Source organism: Lonchura striata, chromosome 14 (genome assembly GCF_046129695.1).
Source record: "Lonchura striata isolate bLonStr1 chromosome 14, bLonStr1.mat, whole genome shotgun sequence".
Taxonomy (NCBI): Eukaryota; Metazoa; Chordata; class Aves; order Passeriformes; family Estrildidae; genus Lonchura; species Lonchura striata.
Genome location: NC_134616.1, coordinates 16407954 through 16427891, shown reverse-complemented (window position 1 = coordinate 16427891; position 19938 = coordinate 16407954). Strand labels below are relative to the sequence as shown.

Below are 19938 nucleotides of genomic sequence, written 5' to 3'. Positions count from 1 at the left end.
TTTGGTGCATTTCTCCAGCAAATTGTTGCCCATTTTTTTCAGAGGTCTTTGAATCTTTTAAGCAAACACAGTGGGCAGTTCCCTCTGAGCAGTGTGGCAGCCTCTGTCCTAACTTTGGAACCCCCTGTAGAAATTCGGATGAGATCTATGCCTTGCAAAAGTCTCTCAAAACTGTTGCATTATTTATTTTTATTCTGCTTCAAGGACAATGCTTTTCAAACCAAGAGATGACACAAAGGAGCCCTGGGCTGTATAAATATAGAATCTTTTTATTTTTTTGGTTAATAGATACAGTACAATTTTTGACTACATAAGAAAGCGTTGTTTTCAGTGCATACATTCTTCAGACAGACAGGAACATGGCAGACAAACATTCCTTGGTGGTTTGAACATGGCACTTGGTTTATTTCTGTAAGTCCCAAGTTCCTGGCTTTTCCCAGTTTTCCTTAGTTTATTTCTGTAGGTCCCAAGTCGCTGTTTTTCCCAGTTTTCAGTGGCTGTTTTGACAACTCAAGGTCTAAGGAAAAATTAATATAGTGCTACCAGGAGAACAGGACAGTGCTCAGTGCATCCCACATTGTTCTCCCTGTCACCCTTGTGATCCCAACTGACCCATGCCAGCAGATTTTCCATTCTTTGTTCACAAAAATGGAAATAACAATGTCAAACAAACCACCCCGTGCTTGGGCTCAACACCTCCACACCCCCCTGCCTGACTCCTGAGAGGACCAAATCCCAAACTCCTCCCTGAATTTTACTTGTGTAAGATGGTGCTGTGACTTTGGCAAAATTCTTTCTGTTCTTTTGTGGTGTAGTAAAAACCCAGCAAAATGGATCCCAGTGTTTGGCCATTACATTTTCATGAAAGAAAAAACTAATTATTGCTGCCTTTTGTGTTTTTAGTTCACTGTATGATAAGAAAAGACCTCTAGGCTGATCTGTGAGTATGATACTGATCCTGAGCAATTCCTGTATTCAGGGAAACCTGATAATGCTTATCTTGCTCTGTAGCTATTTGCTTGCAAAGAGTTCCTGGTGTGTCCCGTTGTTGCTGGTGGGATTTAGGGATCCTGGAGCCCAGCCCACATCCCCAGAGCTGGGATAGGCCAGATGGAATCTGCAAAGTGAGGCAGGACACGAAGGGGAAAAGTCAGGAACCAGACTGGCCAGTTCCAGGCTTCCATGGCAGCTGACATGCCTGTGAAGCAGTGAACAGGAGAGCAAATCCAATGTGAGAAACACCTGGATACTCTGGGGTGTGCTGGCATTTGTCAAGCAGATGGGTGAGGGAGGGTTTGTGCCACTGGGATGTCAGGCAGAACAGCTGAAGTCTGCAGGAGCCCCAAGTGTGCTCACCTGCAGCAGTCAGGGGGTTTGTTTGACACCATTACTCAGACTTCGAGTTTTATCTGAGTTCCTTGATATCCCAAGCAGATACTTGGGGTACATCTTGCTGGGGATCCCCTTCTTGTGGGGATAACTTGGGAGCAGCTTACAGAAACCTCACTGTTTGAGGAAAGGGCTCTGGGAAAGATCACATTCACACAGCCACCAGCTTTCATTTTGCTCCAGACACCAATATTGAAAAATCAGTAGATTATAAAGCTTCTCCTATTCAGGGAAGGACACAAAGAGACTTACAGACAAACTAATACAAACTAATTTTCCTTGGCTATATATAGAGGATTTAATGTGAAAGTCTCGCTTTAGATTATCTAGTTCAGCCTCTGCAAGCACAGGATAAACAGCAGTGAAATGATCCTATACCTGATCTTAGGGAAAAGGCAGAGCAAAGCAATCCAAAGGGACTGGGAGAGCAAATAACAAGAAACAGATGAAAAGTAGAGAAAAGGGGAGACAGGAGATTGTTACAACACCAGCCTGAACAAGAACATACAGGTGAAGGCACTTGGACACCTAACTGGGAGGTGATTGTTGGAGAAGAGACAACACAATTCCGTGGAGAGCTCTGAGCTCCTTTGCCCTGATTCTCTGGGCTTCCAGGAGTACAAAGCCAGTAGGGGTGAGCACCATCAATGGAAACAAAGGTACATGTTAGTACAGATCCCACTGAGGTTAGAGAAAGCAGCTGGCAGACAGAGTCGAGAAAGAATCCCTGAGAAGTCTGAAAAAATAATAAACATCACATCATTTAAACAATTTACCCCTTCTGATCCTCTAGTCAATCCACCAGCCTCCAATTAAAACCCAGGCAGTGGAAATCCCTCCCCTTTAACAGGAGCTGCACATGGTGATGCTTCCAGGAATGAGATAAACCTGCCAAATTCCTCCAGATTCCTGTTTCCTAACTGAAACTAAATAACATGGAGAAGAAGTGAGAGGCAGAGACACTCCCAGCCAAGAGAGCTGCTGTGCCATGGCACTAGTGGGGCACTGTAAACTGGAGCCTGGCCTGCAAGCATTAGTGAAATGTTTAGTACAATACTTAACTCTGTTACATCTGGGTATTTCTTTCTCTTTGGACTAAAATGTTACAAATTTTACCATATAAATGAAATACTATATTTGTTGCTACAGGGTACACTATATACATCGTTGGAAGAAGAGAACAAAAATTAAATTAAGGGAGGTGAGAGAAGGACAAACAAAATATTAGTAAATAAAATAGAATATGTTCAATAATACTTTTCAGGCAATACTTTTGCTTGTTACATTTACTATAAGGAGGAAAAAAATCTTCAATGAAATAACATTGGAAACAGCTGCCCAAACATCAGTCAATCCCTTCCATTGCTGGATCTGCTCAGGACGTTCTCATTCTGCCGCTGCAGAGGAGCTCTCAGTTTTGGGGTGTCAGTGCAACCAGGGCTTGCAGTATCTCGAGCACTGGAGCCTGTGCCCTGTTTCACCATCTCAGGGGGCACAGAAAGGCTGATGTTTGTCACTGAGAGCCAGAAGGGCCCTGGCTCCCCACAGTCCGCTGGGCCCCGCTCCCCGGACGTGCTCCTGTGCCTCTGCTCTTGGAGAAACCCCTGCAGCTCATCCTTCAGAGGAGGGGAGGCCACATGCTCAGCTCAGCAGAGCTTCCCATTCTCCCTCAAAACACAGAGCACACGTGCAGGTTCTGTTCCTACGTTTCAAAGTTCCTCAGTGAAGATTTTCCAACGCCATTTTCTCACCCTCCAGCTCAAGGTGCAGTAACAAACATCTCCAGCTGACACCATCAACAGCAGAGCCCCACACACTGTCTGCACCTTCCTTTCCTTTGCCTCATCAGTAATTTACTTCCACAAGAACTGATTGATTGATCTATCAGTTGATTGATCACAGCTGGAGATAGATAATAGTGTTTGATGAAAAACCAATCCAATGAGCTTCCTGGGGCTCATCAGAACTCTGTCCCAGTAGTTTCTTCTATGACCAGCTCTACTTAATACATAGGTACTAAAGTACAAAGCAGTGCAAAATGACCATAAAGCAACTACAGCCCACACCTATCTAGCAGGTGCACTGTGAGCAGGGGGCTCTGGAGGGACTGCAGGTGATTCATGAGGGACTCTGAAGTCAAGGAGAAGAAGCAGTGCAGTTCCCCAGAGCCCATCCTTCAGATGCTCAAGAGTTCACAGTTAATGTGGTGTGGGTTTGGAGATTTGTTTTCCCCTTTGATAATACCTGAGGCTTGTTTGTGATTCCTTCAGCGTAGCCCACTGCAAGCACTCATCCAGAAAACTTCCTTTGCTGCTGCGAGGGTGTGCAGCTGTCTTTGCCAAGGTAACAGCATTGTTTTGCAAGGCTTGGATTTCATCCCCCTCTAGTCTGAATCATGAAAAAAATTCTTTTTCCACTGAAGAAGTCAAATCAAGGAAGAAAAGGAAAGGGCTGTGCAGAGCTTGGAGGAAACTGCACAGAGAGCCATTTACAGATCAGTTTGTAACTCAGGAGGTTACAGCCCTCGCTGTCAGTGAACATCTTGCTCATCCTAGTTTTTTTCTCCTTGCAACCTGGAGACCTTTCCCTTCCTAAATTTTAAAGCCAACTCTGATTGTTACAGAGCACATGAAAGGCTAAGGATTATTTGCTGATTTGTGAGGCTGCTGTGAAGATGCACAGGGCACCTGGACACGTGGGCACACTTGTAACAGTCTCTGGACCCACAGCTCTGGGGCAGGGGCAAACCCACTGTCAATGTCTCACATGTGAGAATTTGTGATCCCTTCAGTACTGCTGCAACAAAAGCTTTGAATTACTCTGAACCCAGGAAGGGCTTTGCATATGGTGCCAGTATTTACCTTGGCAAGACAGTCAGAGAGAATTGTGTGTCACACGGGCTTGCATCTTAACAGGGAGAGTATCCCCAGGGTCAAACCCTTGGGCACTCCCACAGAATCCAGAGGAAATGCTTTTTTTGTTTTTTGTGTTGTTTTAGTAAGTAGCCTGTGTGCAGAAAGGAAACATAAAAATGCTGCTGCCCTGCTGGTGCCTCAAGGGTGTGTGTGAGTTTCTGTGTAACTCTCATGATGGTAATGAGAGTTTCCTGCCATTCACACAAACGTGTGTGTGAGCTGGGGTTCTGTTTGAGTTGAGAAGGTTCTTACTTAAGGCAGTCATTTTGCCTTACAACCATTACAGAGCATCTCCAGCAAGGTTCCCTAATGCATGTCTGCAGAATAAACTGCTATTTGAAGAAGGGGAAAGCCCAGGGCATCAGATTTAACCACACTGTGTGCCCTGCTGGCCCAAAGAGCAGGCACACCAGCACTACCAGCTTGCTCTGGGCCATGCCCTCTTTAGGAGTGTATCCTCTGGGCATTGCAAAATATTTCAGGAATATTTACAGCAGGTGAGATCCCAAGTTAGGAAGGGCACTTCAGTTTTTCTTCAAGCCCAAAACATTCATGTGGTGCTGCTGTTTTCAACAGATCCCTTCCAGCACTAGCCTAACCAATCCCGGCAGGATGTGTCAGGGCCAGCAGCTTGAATCTTGTGTTCCCAGCCTCATGGATTGAAATGGGAATGCAGGAACCTGTGGATCTGGCAGTGCCAATGAACAGCCCCAGGCAGGGGGAAGGAGTGGCAGAGTTCAGGGTTACAGCTCCTACTGTGACTCTGACAGACAGAATGTCATTAATTCACTGCAGATCTCGCAGTAGGCTTTTAAAGAGAAGAGAGAAGATGCTCTTAAATTGTTTCTAATCCCATCTGAGATGTGCCAGAAGAAACACGTGAAGCTTTATCCAGCAGAATTCCTTTCTGTTTCACCCAGGCTCCCTGGGGGCACAGGAGAGCCTGGCAAGGCTGAGCTGCAGCCTGTGAGGGGCACTGCTTACACTGGGGGGGCCGAGTAGTGCATGACAGAGTTGTAATCTGGAGGAGGGCTGTGGCATTCCAGGTTGGGATCCATGGGGAGCAGGACAGAGTCTTCCAGGGGGAAGTCCATGGTGTCCTCTTCCACCTGCACTGCTGGCTGGTACTTGACAGTCTCGTGGTCAGCCAGGATGGATTCCTTGCTCCTGCTGACAGCTCTCCGCCTGTTGGGAACAAACATTGGGATGTATCCACCTTGTCTCCATAATCAATGGTCAAAATGATTGCTTTAAGAAGTAAATATATAAAAATATCAATTTACCTCTATGGCATGCTGTAAAACAATGACATTTTGCTGACTGGATGAGGGAACTGAGCTATTTAAAATAACTCTGTTTTAAAAGTAGATTTAGGAGTAATTCCAGCTCTGCTGCCATGTCCTTTCAGCTCACCACATTTCAGTGCACAACAGATCTCTTACTTGTAAAGGCACCTGTCCTGTATACACAGTAATATCCTCCCTCATTGTTCTGACACAGGTCAGTAAAATCTGACTTTTCTGAAAGCAGAACTGAAGGCTGTGACTTTTCTTGAAGCATAATAAGGGATGAAATACTGAATAATCTCTGACAGACTCTAATTTAAACCTATACTGAAAGCAAGAGTGTGTGTTGGACAGCTCAGGCAGTGCAGGGCAAAATGCCTTTTATATTTTCCAGCCCTTTAACATTCCTGACCCAGGGGCTGCTGAAGGGCAGTGCTTTGCAGCATTCCAGCTGCTTTTGTTTCCTGTCTTCCCTTGTTCCAGGTGATGGAGGGTGGGACAGAGCAACTTCCATCACAGGGAGCAGCCTCAGGGTTAAAAGCAGCAGAACCCTGAGACTTGTGTCACAAGGTGACCTCGAGGAGCAGCAAGGGCTGTGGAGAACTCAAAAGATTCTTTCTGTCATAGGCTGCCTTAAAAAGAACATTCTGTCAACCTTGGTTTCTGAGCAGCTCATTGGAAGAGGCCTGGATAATTGAGGGGTTCTCGAAAGGATCCCAGTGGGAGAGTGGCTTTTGAGCTGCTGCACTTTGCTCAGGACCCATAACTCTTGGGAGGGAACCTCAGGCACAGGCTCATCACAGCACTGCTCAAGCCTCAGCTCAGAATGGCTTGAATGTCCTTGGGAGCATTAAAAATCAGACAGTGCCTAAGCACTTTGTATGTGTACTTCATATGTGTTTAAAGTAGTATCAAGTTACATTTTAATGACCCTAAACCAAATCTGAATAGTCAACAGTTCATCAAATAATTGTAGAATTCATTACACTCATTTTATTGGCACTTCTGCAGGGCTTCCAGTCCCCAGCAGCTGCTCATTTTCTCACTGGGGTGCTTTAGGAAGAAAGCAGAGCCAGTTCCTGCTCCAGGGAACAAACCAACAGCCAGAAGCCAGACACAGCAACTGGAGGGAGGGCAGCAAAAGCCATGAATAGGAAAACAGCACATCCAGGACAGGAACTGTGTGTGTGATGTTTTTTGGGTGGTACAGCAGAGAAAGCAGGTTGAATGGCCACACACAGCTCCTTTCAGCTGGAAAGGGTAAATGTGCCCTGCTGGGTTCTGCTGCTGGCACTTTACAAGTTGTGTTCTCTTGCCTCTGAATCTGGAACCTGTCAAAGTTTCAGGTTTCCCACAGGCTGCAGATAGTGCCACTGGCTGACAGAACCAGTGTCACTATATTAAAAAAAAAATTAAATTTTTGCCAGTTCTGGAAAGATTCCAGGTGTTCAGAGCACTGGCTGGAGTACAACATTGGTTTCTGTTCCTGTTTGTACAGGCACAGGAGCAGCCTGTGGGCTCCACCTGTGAATTACCTACAGAACGTGTGCTGGTGCTCTGTACATCAGTCATGAAGCTCATGTGCAGCCAGATTTGGACACAACACACAGCTGCAGCTCTGATCAGCTGCACTGGGACATGGGCTGGTTAATTTAGGGTCTGGTTTTGGTGTGCTGGGCTGGCTTTCCATGGCAGGTTTGCATCTCCAGCTCTGGGAAGTGAGCCTGAGCTGTAAGAGCCAGCCCAGCACATCTTGCATGCCTAGAATGAGCCTGGCTTCTAGGATTGCTGCAGAGTTTATAGAACAAAGCTGCTGTTTCTGTGCTTTCAGACCTGCACAAGGCATTGAAACCAAAGCTGTGGAGTGGCAGAGCAGAAATTCTAAAATAAACAGTAACCCTGAGAACTTCAACAAAAAATGTAGCACCTCTACTTTCACAAGTAAGTTTTTTCTCATTGTCCAGAGAGAAGCATGAGTGGAAACTCCTTATGTATTCTACAGATTTGGCAGCTGCCCATTCTCTACACACACAGTTTGTCTCTGCAGAGAAACTCTTCCCTGACATGAGACATGCAAGCACAACTTCGTTTATTTATGGGATTCTCCTGTTGTCACTCAGTTCTGTTGGCTCATGTCAGACAATTCCATGGATGCTCTGGCTTCCAATCTGCCAGGTATTAAATTCTCCCTGAAAACAGGGAGAAGCTTGAGAGTATACCATACTGTTAGTGCCTTAAAACCAATCATTTAAAATTACCCCTAGTAAGTCTTACTACAATACATCTTTCATAGTTCTATTTCTCTAAAGTATCTAGTCTTATTTACAAAACCATCCTTTGAAACTTATTTCTAATTCTGTTTTTCTCTCAACAATGTCTATCCTATTCCATAACATTTCTAAGTCAATATTTCTTATCTCAGTTTGCATACAAATACATACTATATAAACCTTCTGTCAAACTTTAAAAATTCTCTGCAAATTCATTTCCCACAAGTATCACTTTAATTTTTCCCCCCACCTGCATATCTCTGAGTTATTAGGGTTAAAAGGGAAATTTTCAGCCGCCTGCAGACCCCCAGCAAGTTTTCCTGTGGGGTTCCTGCCCCTGTGGGTTGGGAGTTTGGATATCTGGGAATAAATAACTCTGCCTGCTGCTGAGATCAGGCTGGGGTTTGGAGGACTCCTGAATGCCGCCATCTCCTCTCTGCTCCAAAGAGCTGGTGACTTGGGTCAGAAGGAAGTTGTGTCACTGTCACTTGCTATCTAATGGCAGACCAAAATGCAATTAACTTCCAATACTATTCCTTTCATCTCAATGCATTTCCTAATTAAAGCTCTCTGTGGAGTTTGCCTTTTTCCCTCTCATGCTGCAGTCACAGCCAGTGCCTGCTGTGCATGTACAGATGCTGCTCCTGGGGATGAGGCTGCTCATCCCTTTCCATCTGTCCTTGGCATCTCAGCAGCTGCCCCAGCCCCTCAGAGCCCAGCCTTGCCCTGGCTGTGCTCGGGGCTCCAGCATCACCAAAAGCCCCTTGGTGGCCTGGGCCACTTGGCCTGCCCTGTGTAAAGCAGGGACCTTCTCCCCGAGCCCCAGGGAGGGGCTGGATTTGGGTAAGCACACAACTCTGCAGCTCCAGGAGTCACTGATGGTTATGTAATGAACTAATTTCATGAAAATCTGACCATTTCTTGGTTCTGGGCCTCTCCTGAGCTGGCACTGCCCTGCCCACCAGGTGTTTTCTTCACTGCTCTGCTGTGCCTGACCCCACAGTGCTGCAGGAACCCACCAGAGACAAGTGGATAAATCAGTTTGGATAAATCTGCTCTGGGCTGGACCTGTCCCAGCCCAGGTTCCCCTGTCAGTGCTCCCAGCATGGCCCAGCACTGAGGAGCAGTGGGAATCCCACAACATTCAGCTGGGGTTCAGCTGCCCACTGACCCAAACTTGTCACAAATTGCAGTGACCACCCTGAGAACTCGTTTGTCCTTGCACAAAATGCCCTATTTGGGGACACAGCCTGAATATTAAATAATTTTCCACAAACTTCTTTGTTTTCTGAAGGCACCAAAGTTGTTTGGAAGATAGCACAGTGGATAATCCTGCAGTAGCTTGAAGGCCTGAGTGACCTACTGAGGCTTTTTCTTCCTACTGTACAAAACCAGAGATTTTGGAGGTAGAAAAATACTGAAAACATCAAAGAGCTGGGAAACCATTAGTGGAGATGTTTATTTTATGTGAAAAGGAGACAGTTTCTGTTAATCTCCATTTTGGGGTCAATGACTTGAAGAAGACTGTGGAGAAAGAAGGATGGCTGCAAGAAAATCACCCTGAGCAAAGGGGGATTCCAGCCCCAAGTGCAGCAGCTCCTCTTGCTCTGCAATAAAAAACCCAAGTATTTTGCTCTCAGTAGGAAAAACGAATGGACTTTTCTGTCCATGTAGGAAACCTGGCCATGTTCAGAAGCTGTGTTTAGGGAAAGATGAGAAATTGGGCTGATTGCTGCCAAGTAGAGCAGTTTGTCTCACGACTACCTCTCCTAATAACATGTAGGAACTTCAGGGCTTTGTAGGAGCTTTCAAAGGTGTTTAATAAGGCTCAGAGTAAGAGTGGTTATCTTTTATTTTATTTTTTCAGCAATTAAAGAAATAAAAGGGTTATTTTTTTTTCCTCCTAATAGCTATGACTGATTCACAGTTTGCTTTAATATATTTTCAACTGAGTGCTGTGCAGGAGGAATTTCATCCTGGGCTCCCCTCTGGCACACCAGTGCATCAGTATTCTGCTGGCAAGGAGAACTCAAGGGGTTGAGCACAGGAATTCATTGTTTGGAAGCACTTTTAAACACAAAGTGCAGGTAATAAAATTTTCCCAGGCCAAAGCCACCCTCGTGTACCCTCACATGTGCAGCCAGGCTGCTCAGCTGTCCCTGTCCAAAGGCAGTGGGATGGAAAACACTGCAGTCAAATCCACAGCTTCTCACAATTCCCCTTCTAGTCCTTGCTACTCTAAGCACAGTGCATAAACCTTGAAAAAAAGTGGTTTACATAACTCCTGAGTAGCTACTCATTCCAAGTTCTAGTTTGAAGACCTCAGGTCAGGTAACAGTGAAAGATGCTGCATGGCACAATAATAAATATATTTATTATTTCTGAGCTCCATTCTGTCCTGGAGCAAACAGATTTCCATGCCCTGTTTCTCCGAGAAGGTGAGAAAGGATTCCAGCCCAATCCTAGCTGTATTTTTGTTGTGTTCTGTGTGTTTGGACATGAATGCCTGCTGTTGCTGAGCAAAATCCATTATTTCAGTGTTGCTGCCTTGCCTTAGGCCCAGCTTGTTTTGGCAAAGGCAGAGCCCTCAGTGCTGGGATGTGGGTGCAGCATCCAGAGCCCAGAGAGGATCAGCTGAGCCTCAGCTGATCTTGTGGACCTGGGCCAGAACCAGATCAGGGATTTCTGAGCAACAGAGGATGATTGGGTTTGGGGGGAGAAGGGGAAGAGCTGCGGGAGGACAACTGAGCAGATACCAAACCTTTTGTCATCTTAATAACTTGATCATAGAGTCTCTGGGAGGGTTTTAAAGCAGTGCTTGGCAGTAACCTGAAAATACTGTGAGATGGAAGCTGACACCAGTCAGCCCAGCATTGAATCCCCTGTGCTCCCTGTGCTTCCCTGAATGCTGATTCCAGTGTTGTTATCCCAGCCAATCTTTCCCTCTCTCACTGCAGCTACTGCTGTGACTTTCTACTTCAGCAGCATAAAATACTCAGAACTTTCCTGCTCTATTTTAGTAGGAGGAAAAGCTCAGGCTTGGTTGGTCCAGCCTAACAGTGACCCCAAGCCCAGAGTATCAGATTCATCCTCTCTAAACTCTTGACACTGACACTCCATGGTGTGTGTTGTTGGCAAATTTTAAACTCAACAGAGGAGTGAATGCAGGATAAATAAACAGTGAGATTTTGGCAAAAATAATAAATGCAGCCACCCTGGTTTAGAAAACATGCTAAGCCTTTGAACAGTTTTGCTTTAGAAAAGAAAGACTTTGAAAAGGATCCAGGGTAAATGTTTTTGATAGAGACAGATACACCATTAACAAGGGTGACTTTATCTCCCCTGTTAAACCCACACTCCCTTCTGACCCCTCTAGATTATTCCCCAGGCTTTGAGCCTTGTTTGTCCACTTGTCAATGCAGGAGCACCCAGGGGTGTCCTGTCCTCAAACCAGAGGGCTTTGGGCTGCTCTGCACTGTTGGAGCTGCTCTTTGTGCCAAGGAGGGTCTGCAAGATTAAAAAAAAAAAGATGACAAAAAAGCTTTCTCAGCTGGAGCTCAAACTCTCAGGGAAGGATGTGGCCAGGGAGAGCCACACATCTGTGGGTGCCATGGCAGCAGAAGACAACAGCTCAGCTTGGTGCAGGCTCTGCTGGGATGGTCTGCAGGGTCTGCCTGGCACAGAAAGGCTCAGCAACCTCGTGCTGGATGGAATCCTCATGGAAGTGTTGAGTGGAAGTGGGGAGAGCCCAGGCGTGGGGTCAGTTGGGGATTCACTGCCCCCACAGAGCCTGAGTCACTCCCAGAGACCCTGATGGCAGTTCAGAAGGTTTTCCTGGAAATCTCTAAAGAACAGGCTGTTGTGAAATTTTTGTGTTTCCACATCTGGCTGGATGTTGACTCTTCACATTTTCAGGAGAAAGCCTAGAAGGGGCAGAGAGGGAACCTTCCTCTGCCAACCCCTTATCCAGACAGGAGAAATGCAGTAGAGAAAGGCTGTCAGGGGTGAGTGACAGAAATCCTCAGAGGGATAAATCCCACCAGGGAGGCTGCTGGATTTGTGTCAGTGTGACATCATGCAGGAAAGAGGTGAATCAGCCCAGGTGAAGCATCACAGTAATGCAGCTCCTGACATTTGAGCTCCTGTTTTTTGAGCTGATGCCATTTGGTCTCCATAGCAATGGATTGTGCTGGCAGGAATGCTCTGGGTGTGTGTAGGGGATAAAAACATGGAAATGGATCAGGATCTCTGCTAATCCCACCAGGTCCAGCCCTGGGACACTTCTACAGGCAAAACACTGCTGGGCAACAACATTCCTGAGGCCACACTGCCATCCAGCACAATCCATAGCATTCTAATGCTCCTGTTAGTGTTGTCCACCTTTCCTTAGGAAATCTCCCTTTTCCTCCTCTCCTTCTCCCTTTTCCTCCTTTCCTTCTCCCTTTTCCTCCTTTCCTGCCTTCAAACTTCAGGGAATTGATGCTTCTAAGGCATCAAAAGACAAGGCAAGCCCTTTCCATCTGCTTTTCCCTCTGAGTGAGAGTCAGCCTGTCCAGAACTGCCACACTCTGACCATGCCCTCTCCTGGGAACTCTCCCAGAATATCCAGAAGTGCACCAGGATTCTTTGCATCCCTCATTTCTCTTTAATGCAGAAAAGGGGTGACTTGGTGTAGAACAAGCAACTGCTCTGCTGGGAAAGGTCACGGAGTTCCTCAGCACAGAGAGAGCTCATACAAATCTCAGTAGATTTCAGAGAAAACTCTAGGCAAGTAGTAATTAGCTTAATTAACTGAATAGACAAGGAATTAATTTCTACATAATAATAATTTTTTAAATATTTTGGGCAGCTATTCTTTGAAATTCCACATGTTGACATTTGAATCAGTAAAATGGGTTCCTGTTAGGAAGGTGGAGAAGTTTTTCACTACTGGGTCACCTCTGCCTGTGTGGTTGTTACTGACATATGAAGAACTGTGAGCAAAAAGCTAAAAACCTGCTTTCAGTCTTCTGTATTGTACTTTGAGTGGATAAACATACAGCAAACCCTGTCCCAGCCTCTGTTTGTAAACCAGGTGTGAACAACACCACCCAGGGATCACAGGGATGCTGGGATTTAGGGAATTCTCTGCAGCTCTGTCTCAGAGTGATGATGAAGCAAGTGCAGCAATCAGGGCTCTGGTAAAGGCACTGCTGTGCAGTGTTTGGACTGCTCTTTGCTGTGCTCAAGCATTTTAAGTTTACTCACATCCCATGAGCTGCAAAGATGCCACTCCTTCTGCCTGACTTAAATATACACACTGGTATAATTACAAATGTCAGCTTTTGCATTAATGAATCCAGTTCTTCAAATTCTGCTCCATCACTAAGAGACAACACTGGGGAGGCAGTGAACAAACAGCTAAATTACACCTCTATATTCTCATTTTTTCCTCCTATCATCTCCCATTTGTAGAATCTGCCGCCCCTTGATCTTAAAACACATTAGCAAGGTTTTCTGGTTGTGGGGCTGAAATTCAGAGTTCATCTCCTCTTAGCTTGCCTGGATATTCAGAGGTTTCCTTTTGGCAGCAGAAACAAAACTGCATATTTCAAAAGCATTTCTCTAAAAGGAAGGAGTGTCTGAAAAAGAAATCCCCCAGAGTACTCACGCCAGAGCCATGATCCCATAGGGCCAGGAACGGATTTCCAACCTCTTGGGGCTTTTGATCTCATCTGAGGTCAGCACCATCCCACTGTCAGACTCCTGAGGAGCAAAAGGAAGGGAACATCAGGGATATCTGGAACCTGGGACTGCTGTAGGAGCCACCAATCCTTCAGAATATTCTTTTATCAAGGCCTATGTTATCAGTTTTTATCCAAGTGTTCCTGATAATGTTGCTCTGTAGCCTGGGAACATTTCCCTTGTTTTTATGACATTAAAGTTTTTGATCTGTATTTCCAAAGAGCACCCTTAAATTGAAGAGATCAAAAAATAATTTGACATTTTCAAATTTGAAACTGATATTAAGCATGACATATGGGCACCATGTTTGTAGGATAGCTGAGATATGAATAGACTGAGATTCATAAAGAATATATCCAATAATTCTGGCTGGGTTCCTCCAAGGAAAAGCTCCTTAAATACCCACTGGAAATACACAATTAGAAACACTGGGATTTGAAGGAAGTGGAAGTTCATCAGCATTTTGCAAATGCAAGTGCTTTGTAAAGATAGCTGGTCCTGGCCTTTATGGGTTTTTTTATGAGCTGTCCAACAAAACTCTCTTGATTAAACTTGGGGTTGTGCTTCTGCTGCACTTAGAGCTCAGTCTCGAGTCTCTAGTTAAACTTTGTGCTAAGTTTATACAAGTACACAGACATCACAATCCTCATTTTAAGTTATTTAATAATGTTAAATGTTCTGTGTTTCTTTGCATTTGAAATATTTTGTGATGCTGGAAAGTTTGCACATCTGTGCATTTGTCAGAAAAAAGACAGCAAAAGCCCTCAACATAGAAGAGAAATTCTACCTAGTCTTATTTTGACAGTCAAACTAATCAAGATATAAAAAATAATCTCATTGAACAATAAATAACAAGAAAAAGACTTTTTATACAAGCTCTGGTCATCTATCAGTTGTTAATAAGATCAGTTTATAAGTGAGTTTATGAAGTATAAATTGAAATCCTGAATTAATGAGGTCTGTCAAACCCTCAGTAAAACCCAGTTTGTCTCTGGATTTTATCTTGACTGTTTCCCCTTCAAACATATGGTCTAGGAACAGTTTATCTGAGGGCTGCTCTGCATTTTGCTTACACCTCTCTGGTAAAAGAATCTCCACAGAGATTGCAGATAATTGCACAATGGCAGGAAGGTGTGGTGGAGCACTTGGATAGTTTTGGGCAGCTCTTTGAAATAATGACCTAATGACTATTCAGGGTTGATAATTAAGAAAACTTCAATAACCAAAGTACACTGACTTTGTCCAAAAGCAGATCACAAACTGATTTTGATTTAAAAGTTCCTTGTTGAAACATCACGTTCATTCCTGATCTGTTGATGTATTATCACCATTTTTGGAAACTTTTACTCCCTCGTGTAAAGGCTTATTTGAAAATGCCACAAACAGGGAGCTCTTAGGCAGGTAATGCTCCTGCTGGCAGCAATAATCTCTTCAGACTGCACTGATCTAGCAAATGTCTGTGTGTGATTCACAGGGACAGATTTTATCCTGCAAGAGGAAAGATGCAGGAACCAGGGAAAATTCTAAGCCTTCTGATCCCTGAGATACCCTGATAAAGAGGCAGAAATTCCATCTGGGAAAATACAAGGCAATAATGGGCCTCAGTTTGTGCTCAGCAGAGAACAAATGAGAAATAGGCTGTGTTGGACAAGGACATGAAATATTTCCAGGACAGGTTGGAGCTGGAGACTTGAGCCTTCCCAAGGGAGCTGCTCTGAGGAATGGCTCTGTCCAAGAGGGACTCTTGTCAGGAGGATTCCTGAGGGATTGAGGCTTTCTCCCTAAACTTTGATCCCCCTGGAGCCTTTGTGCATTGCAGAGGTCCCTCCTTAGGGACACAGAAGGTGCCATTGGGGCAGCAGTGGGGACAACACATGGAGTTGCAGCCAGGGGCTGCCTGCACCACAGAGGGAATTCAGGAGTTGTTCTCGAGGATTCTCTTAAATAAGAAAATCCAACCCACAACTTCAGAGGAAGCCAACAAGAAGAACCCTCACTCTGTAACAAAGGAAGCCTTTGTTTTCTCCTGGAGCAAAAATTAAACCCTTTAATACTTTCCCACCCTGCAATGTCATTAAACTGGCAGTAAATGTACTCACCTGCAGTAAGGAAAATCCAGGGTTAAAGCCCTTTGTGGGACTCAAGATCAGGATCTTGAATCCTGTTCTTGTCAACCCAGAACTGAACACCTTCACCAAGTGATTGGCTGTCTTGGCCAGCCAGAATGTGTTCTGGACATTTCCCTCCAAGAGCTTAATTTCAACGAGCTGCCACTTTCTTGTGGTGGAAAAACATATTGAAATATGTCGTATAAAGCCCCTTACCCTGATGAAAGCCAGGGCAATTGCACGTGAGCTTCTCTTTTTAAATTGTTTGTTAAGAAAAATGCAGGTCCCTCTTTGTTGTCCCACAGCCCTGGGTGTGAGATGCCACAGCCAAATCTTCTGTCTGATTTAAAGTTCTCTCCTAGCAAACAGGTTCCAAAAGCTCTAATGAGTGTTTCTGATGCTGCTGATGAGTGATCTGTGAACCTGCTGGGGAAGGATGCAGTCACCTTTCTTACCTCATGCATCACTTTCTCCTTTTCCACTGGCACCTCATCAAATGTCTTCACACTCAGGGGTCTCTTCTTGCTGTTGTTACTGAAAGCAGGAAAGTCAAGGGGTCAGCATAAAGCCCAGGCAGATTCTGCACCCATTGTAGCTCAGTTACCTCCTCACACAGTCCAGTTTCCTGGACCACTTCTCTTTTGTCACCTCCTGTATCTAATAACCAACATCCTGACAAACTTGTCTGATTCTTTCACCAGCCATATTAAGGGAGGACACCAGCCAGTGAAATGTTTCTTTCCCCCATACCCTGTATCTGCTTTTCTCACCCAGTTTCTACTGCACTCCAGCGATTCACTCCATTGTTCAAGTTTTCTTCCACTGAGCAGGTTTTGGAGTTGGATTCTCCATCAGGACACAAGGTGATGTTCAATGGAATGTAGTCTTTGCCATCCTATGAAATTGAAAACAGAAAAGAGCATGAAGCTGGTAAAGTTCATTTTGTGCTGCATCTCAGATGTGAGAGGTTACTGTATCCTACAGAGCTTTGTGATGAGAAAGGACTAAATTGTGTTTTAACTTGACTGTGATGTTTGTTCAAGGTGATTATCCTGTTCCTCACACCCTGTGGAAGTGATGGAAGTTAGAATGCACACTTCATCCAAGATCTGCTGTGCAGGAGGCTTTGTGAGGAAGCTGGGACACTTTGGGAGCCCTGTGATGTGGGATGGCTGAACATGGGCTCAGATATTCCAGTCCAGGTCAGAAGCAATGGCCCATGTACTGCTTGGTTTTGTTCAGCTTGGGATCTTGTGAAGAGCCAGGCCTTTAAATGGAGCCTGGAAGGATTTAATTTCTTGTCCTTCTCAGGAATTGCTGCTGCACATGGTAATGAGCTCTGCATTGTCATTACCCCCCTGCAGCAATCCTCAGGAATGACTCTGCCTTCAGCTCCTGAAACAATTTGTCCAAATTTCCCTGTGTTTCTTTTTGTTTTTAATTTTGAGAAGCAGTTAAGTGCCCTATTCCCTTATCATGATTTTTATGTCTCCTCAATTTACTTTGGTTATAGAATCAAACTCACAAGCTCTTCATATTGCAGACTGGGTCCTCTTCAACTCAGCTCCACTAAATTTGTTTACAAACAGGAAAGAGCTGGAGGAGAGTGTTTGATTTCTTCTTCAATTAAATTGACAATTGCATAACTGATCTGGTTGTTTTTACCAAAGAAGAAAATGACTGGTTTAACTAGTATAAAATTAATCATTACATATCTGACTTTCTGTGCTTTAAGCTGCATAATTGCAAAGCTCCCAAGAGCACTGGTGAACATAAACTTGGAAATGAGAGACAAAGTTCAGGAGGTGAAGAAAAACAGAAGTAAAGTTAACATCTGAGTGGTTAACATTGTCTTTACTCATCCCAGCAGGTATTTTCGTAGTGAGCTGTGCTAGGAAGTGAAATATTATATTGGTGTTTAATAATCCTGCCCATGCACACAGGTGTCCACCCAAATCTACATCTCTTGCAGAGGGGCTGGCCCTGCTGTACCTGCTGCACGTTGGCCTGAAGGAGATCCCCCAGGCGCTCCACCAGCTCGGTGAACGTTGGTCTCTCCGTGGGGACCCCATGCCAGCAGTCCAGCATTGTCTGGTAGCTGCAGGAAAAAAAACAGGGATTAGGAATAGGAAAGGATGGGAGCTTTATTCCCAAACTTTCATTCCCCTGGTGCTTGGTTTGTGGGTCTTTGAATTAAAAGAGGTTCAGATCTCCACATGCTGAAGTTCTGTTTTAGTTTCCATGTGGGATGCTTTTTGCTTCCATATTCCTGCCTTGGCTGTGCCTGGAGGATTTTGGTTTTCACTCAGCTTAGAGTCTGACTCCTGGGCCCTGCTGATGCTGCTTTAAGTACTGCTTATGGGTACTGGGTTTCTGTCACAGTCTGAGCTCCATGAGCTCCAGCTGACATGGGGCACCTGATCATCTTGTTGGCAAAGGTCAGGCTGACTTGGGCTGTCCTTAGCATTAGTCTGACACTCAAAATATACTCAATCACAGCTTTACTGAACATCAAATACCCAGCTGTGGTCTCCCCCTGCTCCCCACTTCAACACAATCTCTCCTGTGAGGTGCACAGCTCCCAGAAGCTCCAGCAGCTCTTACATTTCGGGAGTGGAATACTCTGGAGATCTCATCCGGGTCCCTTCCTTGAGCCGCCGGCAGAAATCCTCATCTATCTGCACCCCAGGGTATGGAGAGGCACCTGGTGGGAGAAATGACAGGGCTTCAGCATGGTCCAGTCCCTGTGTCCCAGCCCAGGGGATGTCTGTTGAGCATTCAATGTCACCCAGAGGCTGGCAGTAGCAGGAGCTCGAGTGAAGGAGTTGCAGTCACTCAAAATCTGCATTTTTTGTTTGGAAACCTGCTACAGATTCACTCTGTCCCTTCAGAGGTTTCAATCACTCTCCTCTGCATTTGTGATACAGTCAGGACCACTCCAAGGTAAAATAGGGCAGAGGAGAAATAAACTTTATTAGTTTAAGACTTTAAAGTATCTCTTGGACAGTGGTAGAAAAGTTCCAGCTCATTCAGTGGGTTTCTTGGTACTTTCCAAACTGCTACCCTGTTTGTCCTGCATTGAGTGGATACACATGGAATGAGTAATTCCTGTTCATCCTTCATTGCCTTAGAACCCCTGAGCATGTGCAGAGGGGGCTGTGGGCACCTGGTTCAATCCCATGTGTGGAATTGCTTCTCTCCTGGTTCACCATCTGCTGGGTATGCATTATCCTACAGGGAAGACTCCCTTGACAGTGACCTTCCAGCTTTTCAGCCTTGTTTTCTTTCCTGACTATGTGTGCAATGCTGTTTACCTTGAGTGCCACTCAGTTGTTGGCTGAACCCTGGCAGGACAGTTTGTGGCAACTGGAATTGCATTGCAGAGGTTGAATACTGTGAAGGAGCTTTTTGTTAACTCCCACAAAAGTCTGGGAGAGTGCTCTGGCATCTGAGTAATCCAGAACTCACAGGTAAAATTCAGAAGAAGTCTAAGCTGAAATTTAAAATGTTACTGAACCTACAGAGGATAAAGGGAAAAGATTTATATCTTCCCTCCCTCCCTCTCCTTTAAGCCAATACTTCCTGTGCAGCACAACCCTTGTCTTGGACATTTTGGCATCCCAGAGGCTGGATGATGAATTTGGAAACAATTTCATCAAGTCTTACATGGGAGATTGAATGGAATCTGTATCCAGCCCTCGAGGAATCTGTGTATGATTTACTGTCTATAACATTCCTGCATATTTCCTGCAAACACCATCATGTGCTGTGCACTTGGGGGCACAATGAGAACAGCAGAAATCTTTTGGATAAAGCACTGAAGAAGGGGCCAAAATGTGGCTGCTTCCAGAATTGTTCTACTCTGTGAACCTGACTGCTCAGTGGGCAGGACCTGCACTGGGGAACCAAGATCCCAGCACTGCCTGAGGAGGGATCTCAGCACAAATGGGCACCCAGGACATCCAGAGCCCAGGGATGCTTATCCACAGCACTTCTGTATTCCCTGGATGTGCAAGTACCAGAGCAAAGGACTGACAGTGTTTCCTGGAGTTATGTAAGCTGGAGACAGGCAGCACCATAATTTCTGCTTTATACCCAGATTTTCCTTCCCAGTCTTGCCTGTGGCCTGTCATTATGCTCCGAGTAACCTGGGAATTAACTGTTCATCTCACAGATGGAGAATCCCACTTGCTCTCACAATCTGAGCTCTCTCTCTCTCTGGTTTCATCACAGATCAGATCAACTG

General features: G+C 45.2%; 1 protein-coding gene across 2 annotated transcripts in view; it reads right to left on the bottom strand.

Moving 5' to 3' along the window:
- Positions 1-249: 249 nt before the first annotated feature.
- Positions 250-19938, bottom strand: part of LOC110467886 (vascular endothelial growth factor receptor kdr-like) — a 124503-nt gene continuing 104814 nt past the window's right edge. For both annotated transcript variants that reach the window (XM_077786581.1, XM_077786582.1), the window contains exons 25-30: positions 18297-18396; positions 17685-17790; positions 16463-16587; positions 16148-16226; positions 13511-13605; positions 250-5489 (exon numbers count right to left, since the gene is read on the bottom strand). In XM_077786581.1, coding sequence (XP_077642707.1) covers positions 5285-5489; positions 13511-13605; positions 16148-16226; positions 16463-16587; positions 17685-17790; positions 18297-18396 — 710 coding nt within the window. In that variant the 3' untranslated portion in view covers positions 250-5284. The remainder of the gene's footprint in view (positions 5490-13510; positions 13606-16147; positions 16227-16462; positions 16588-17684; positions 17791-18296; positions 18397-19938) is intronic.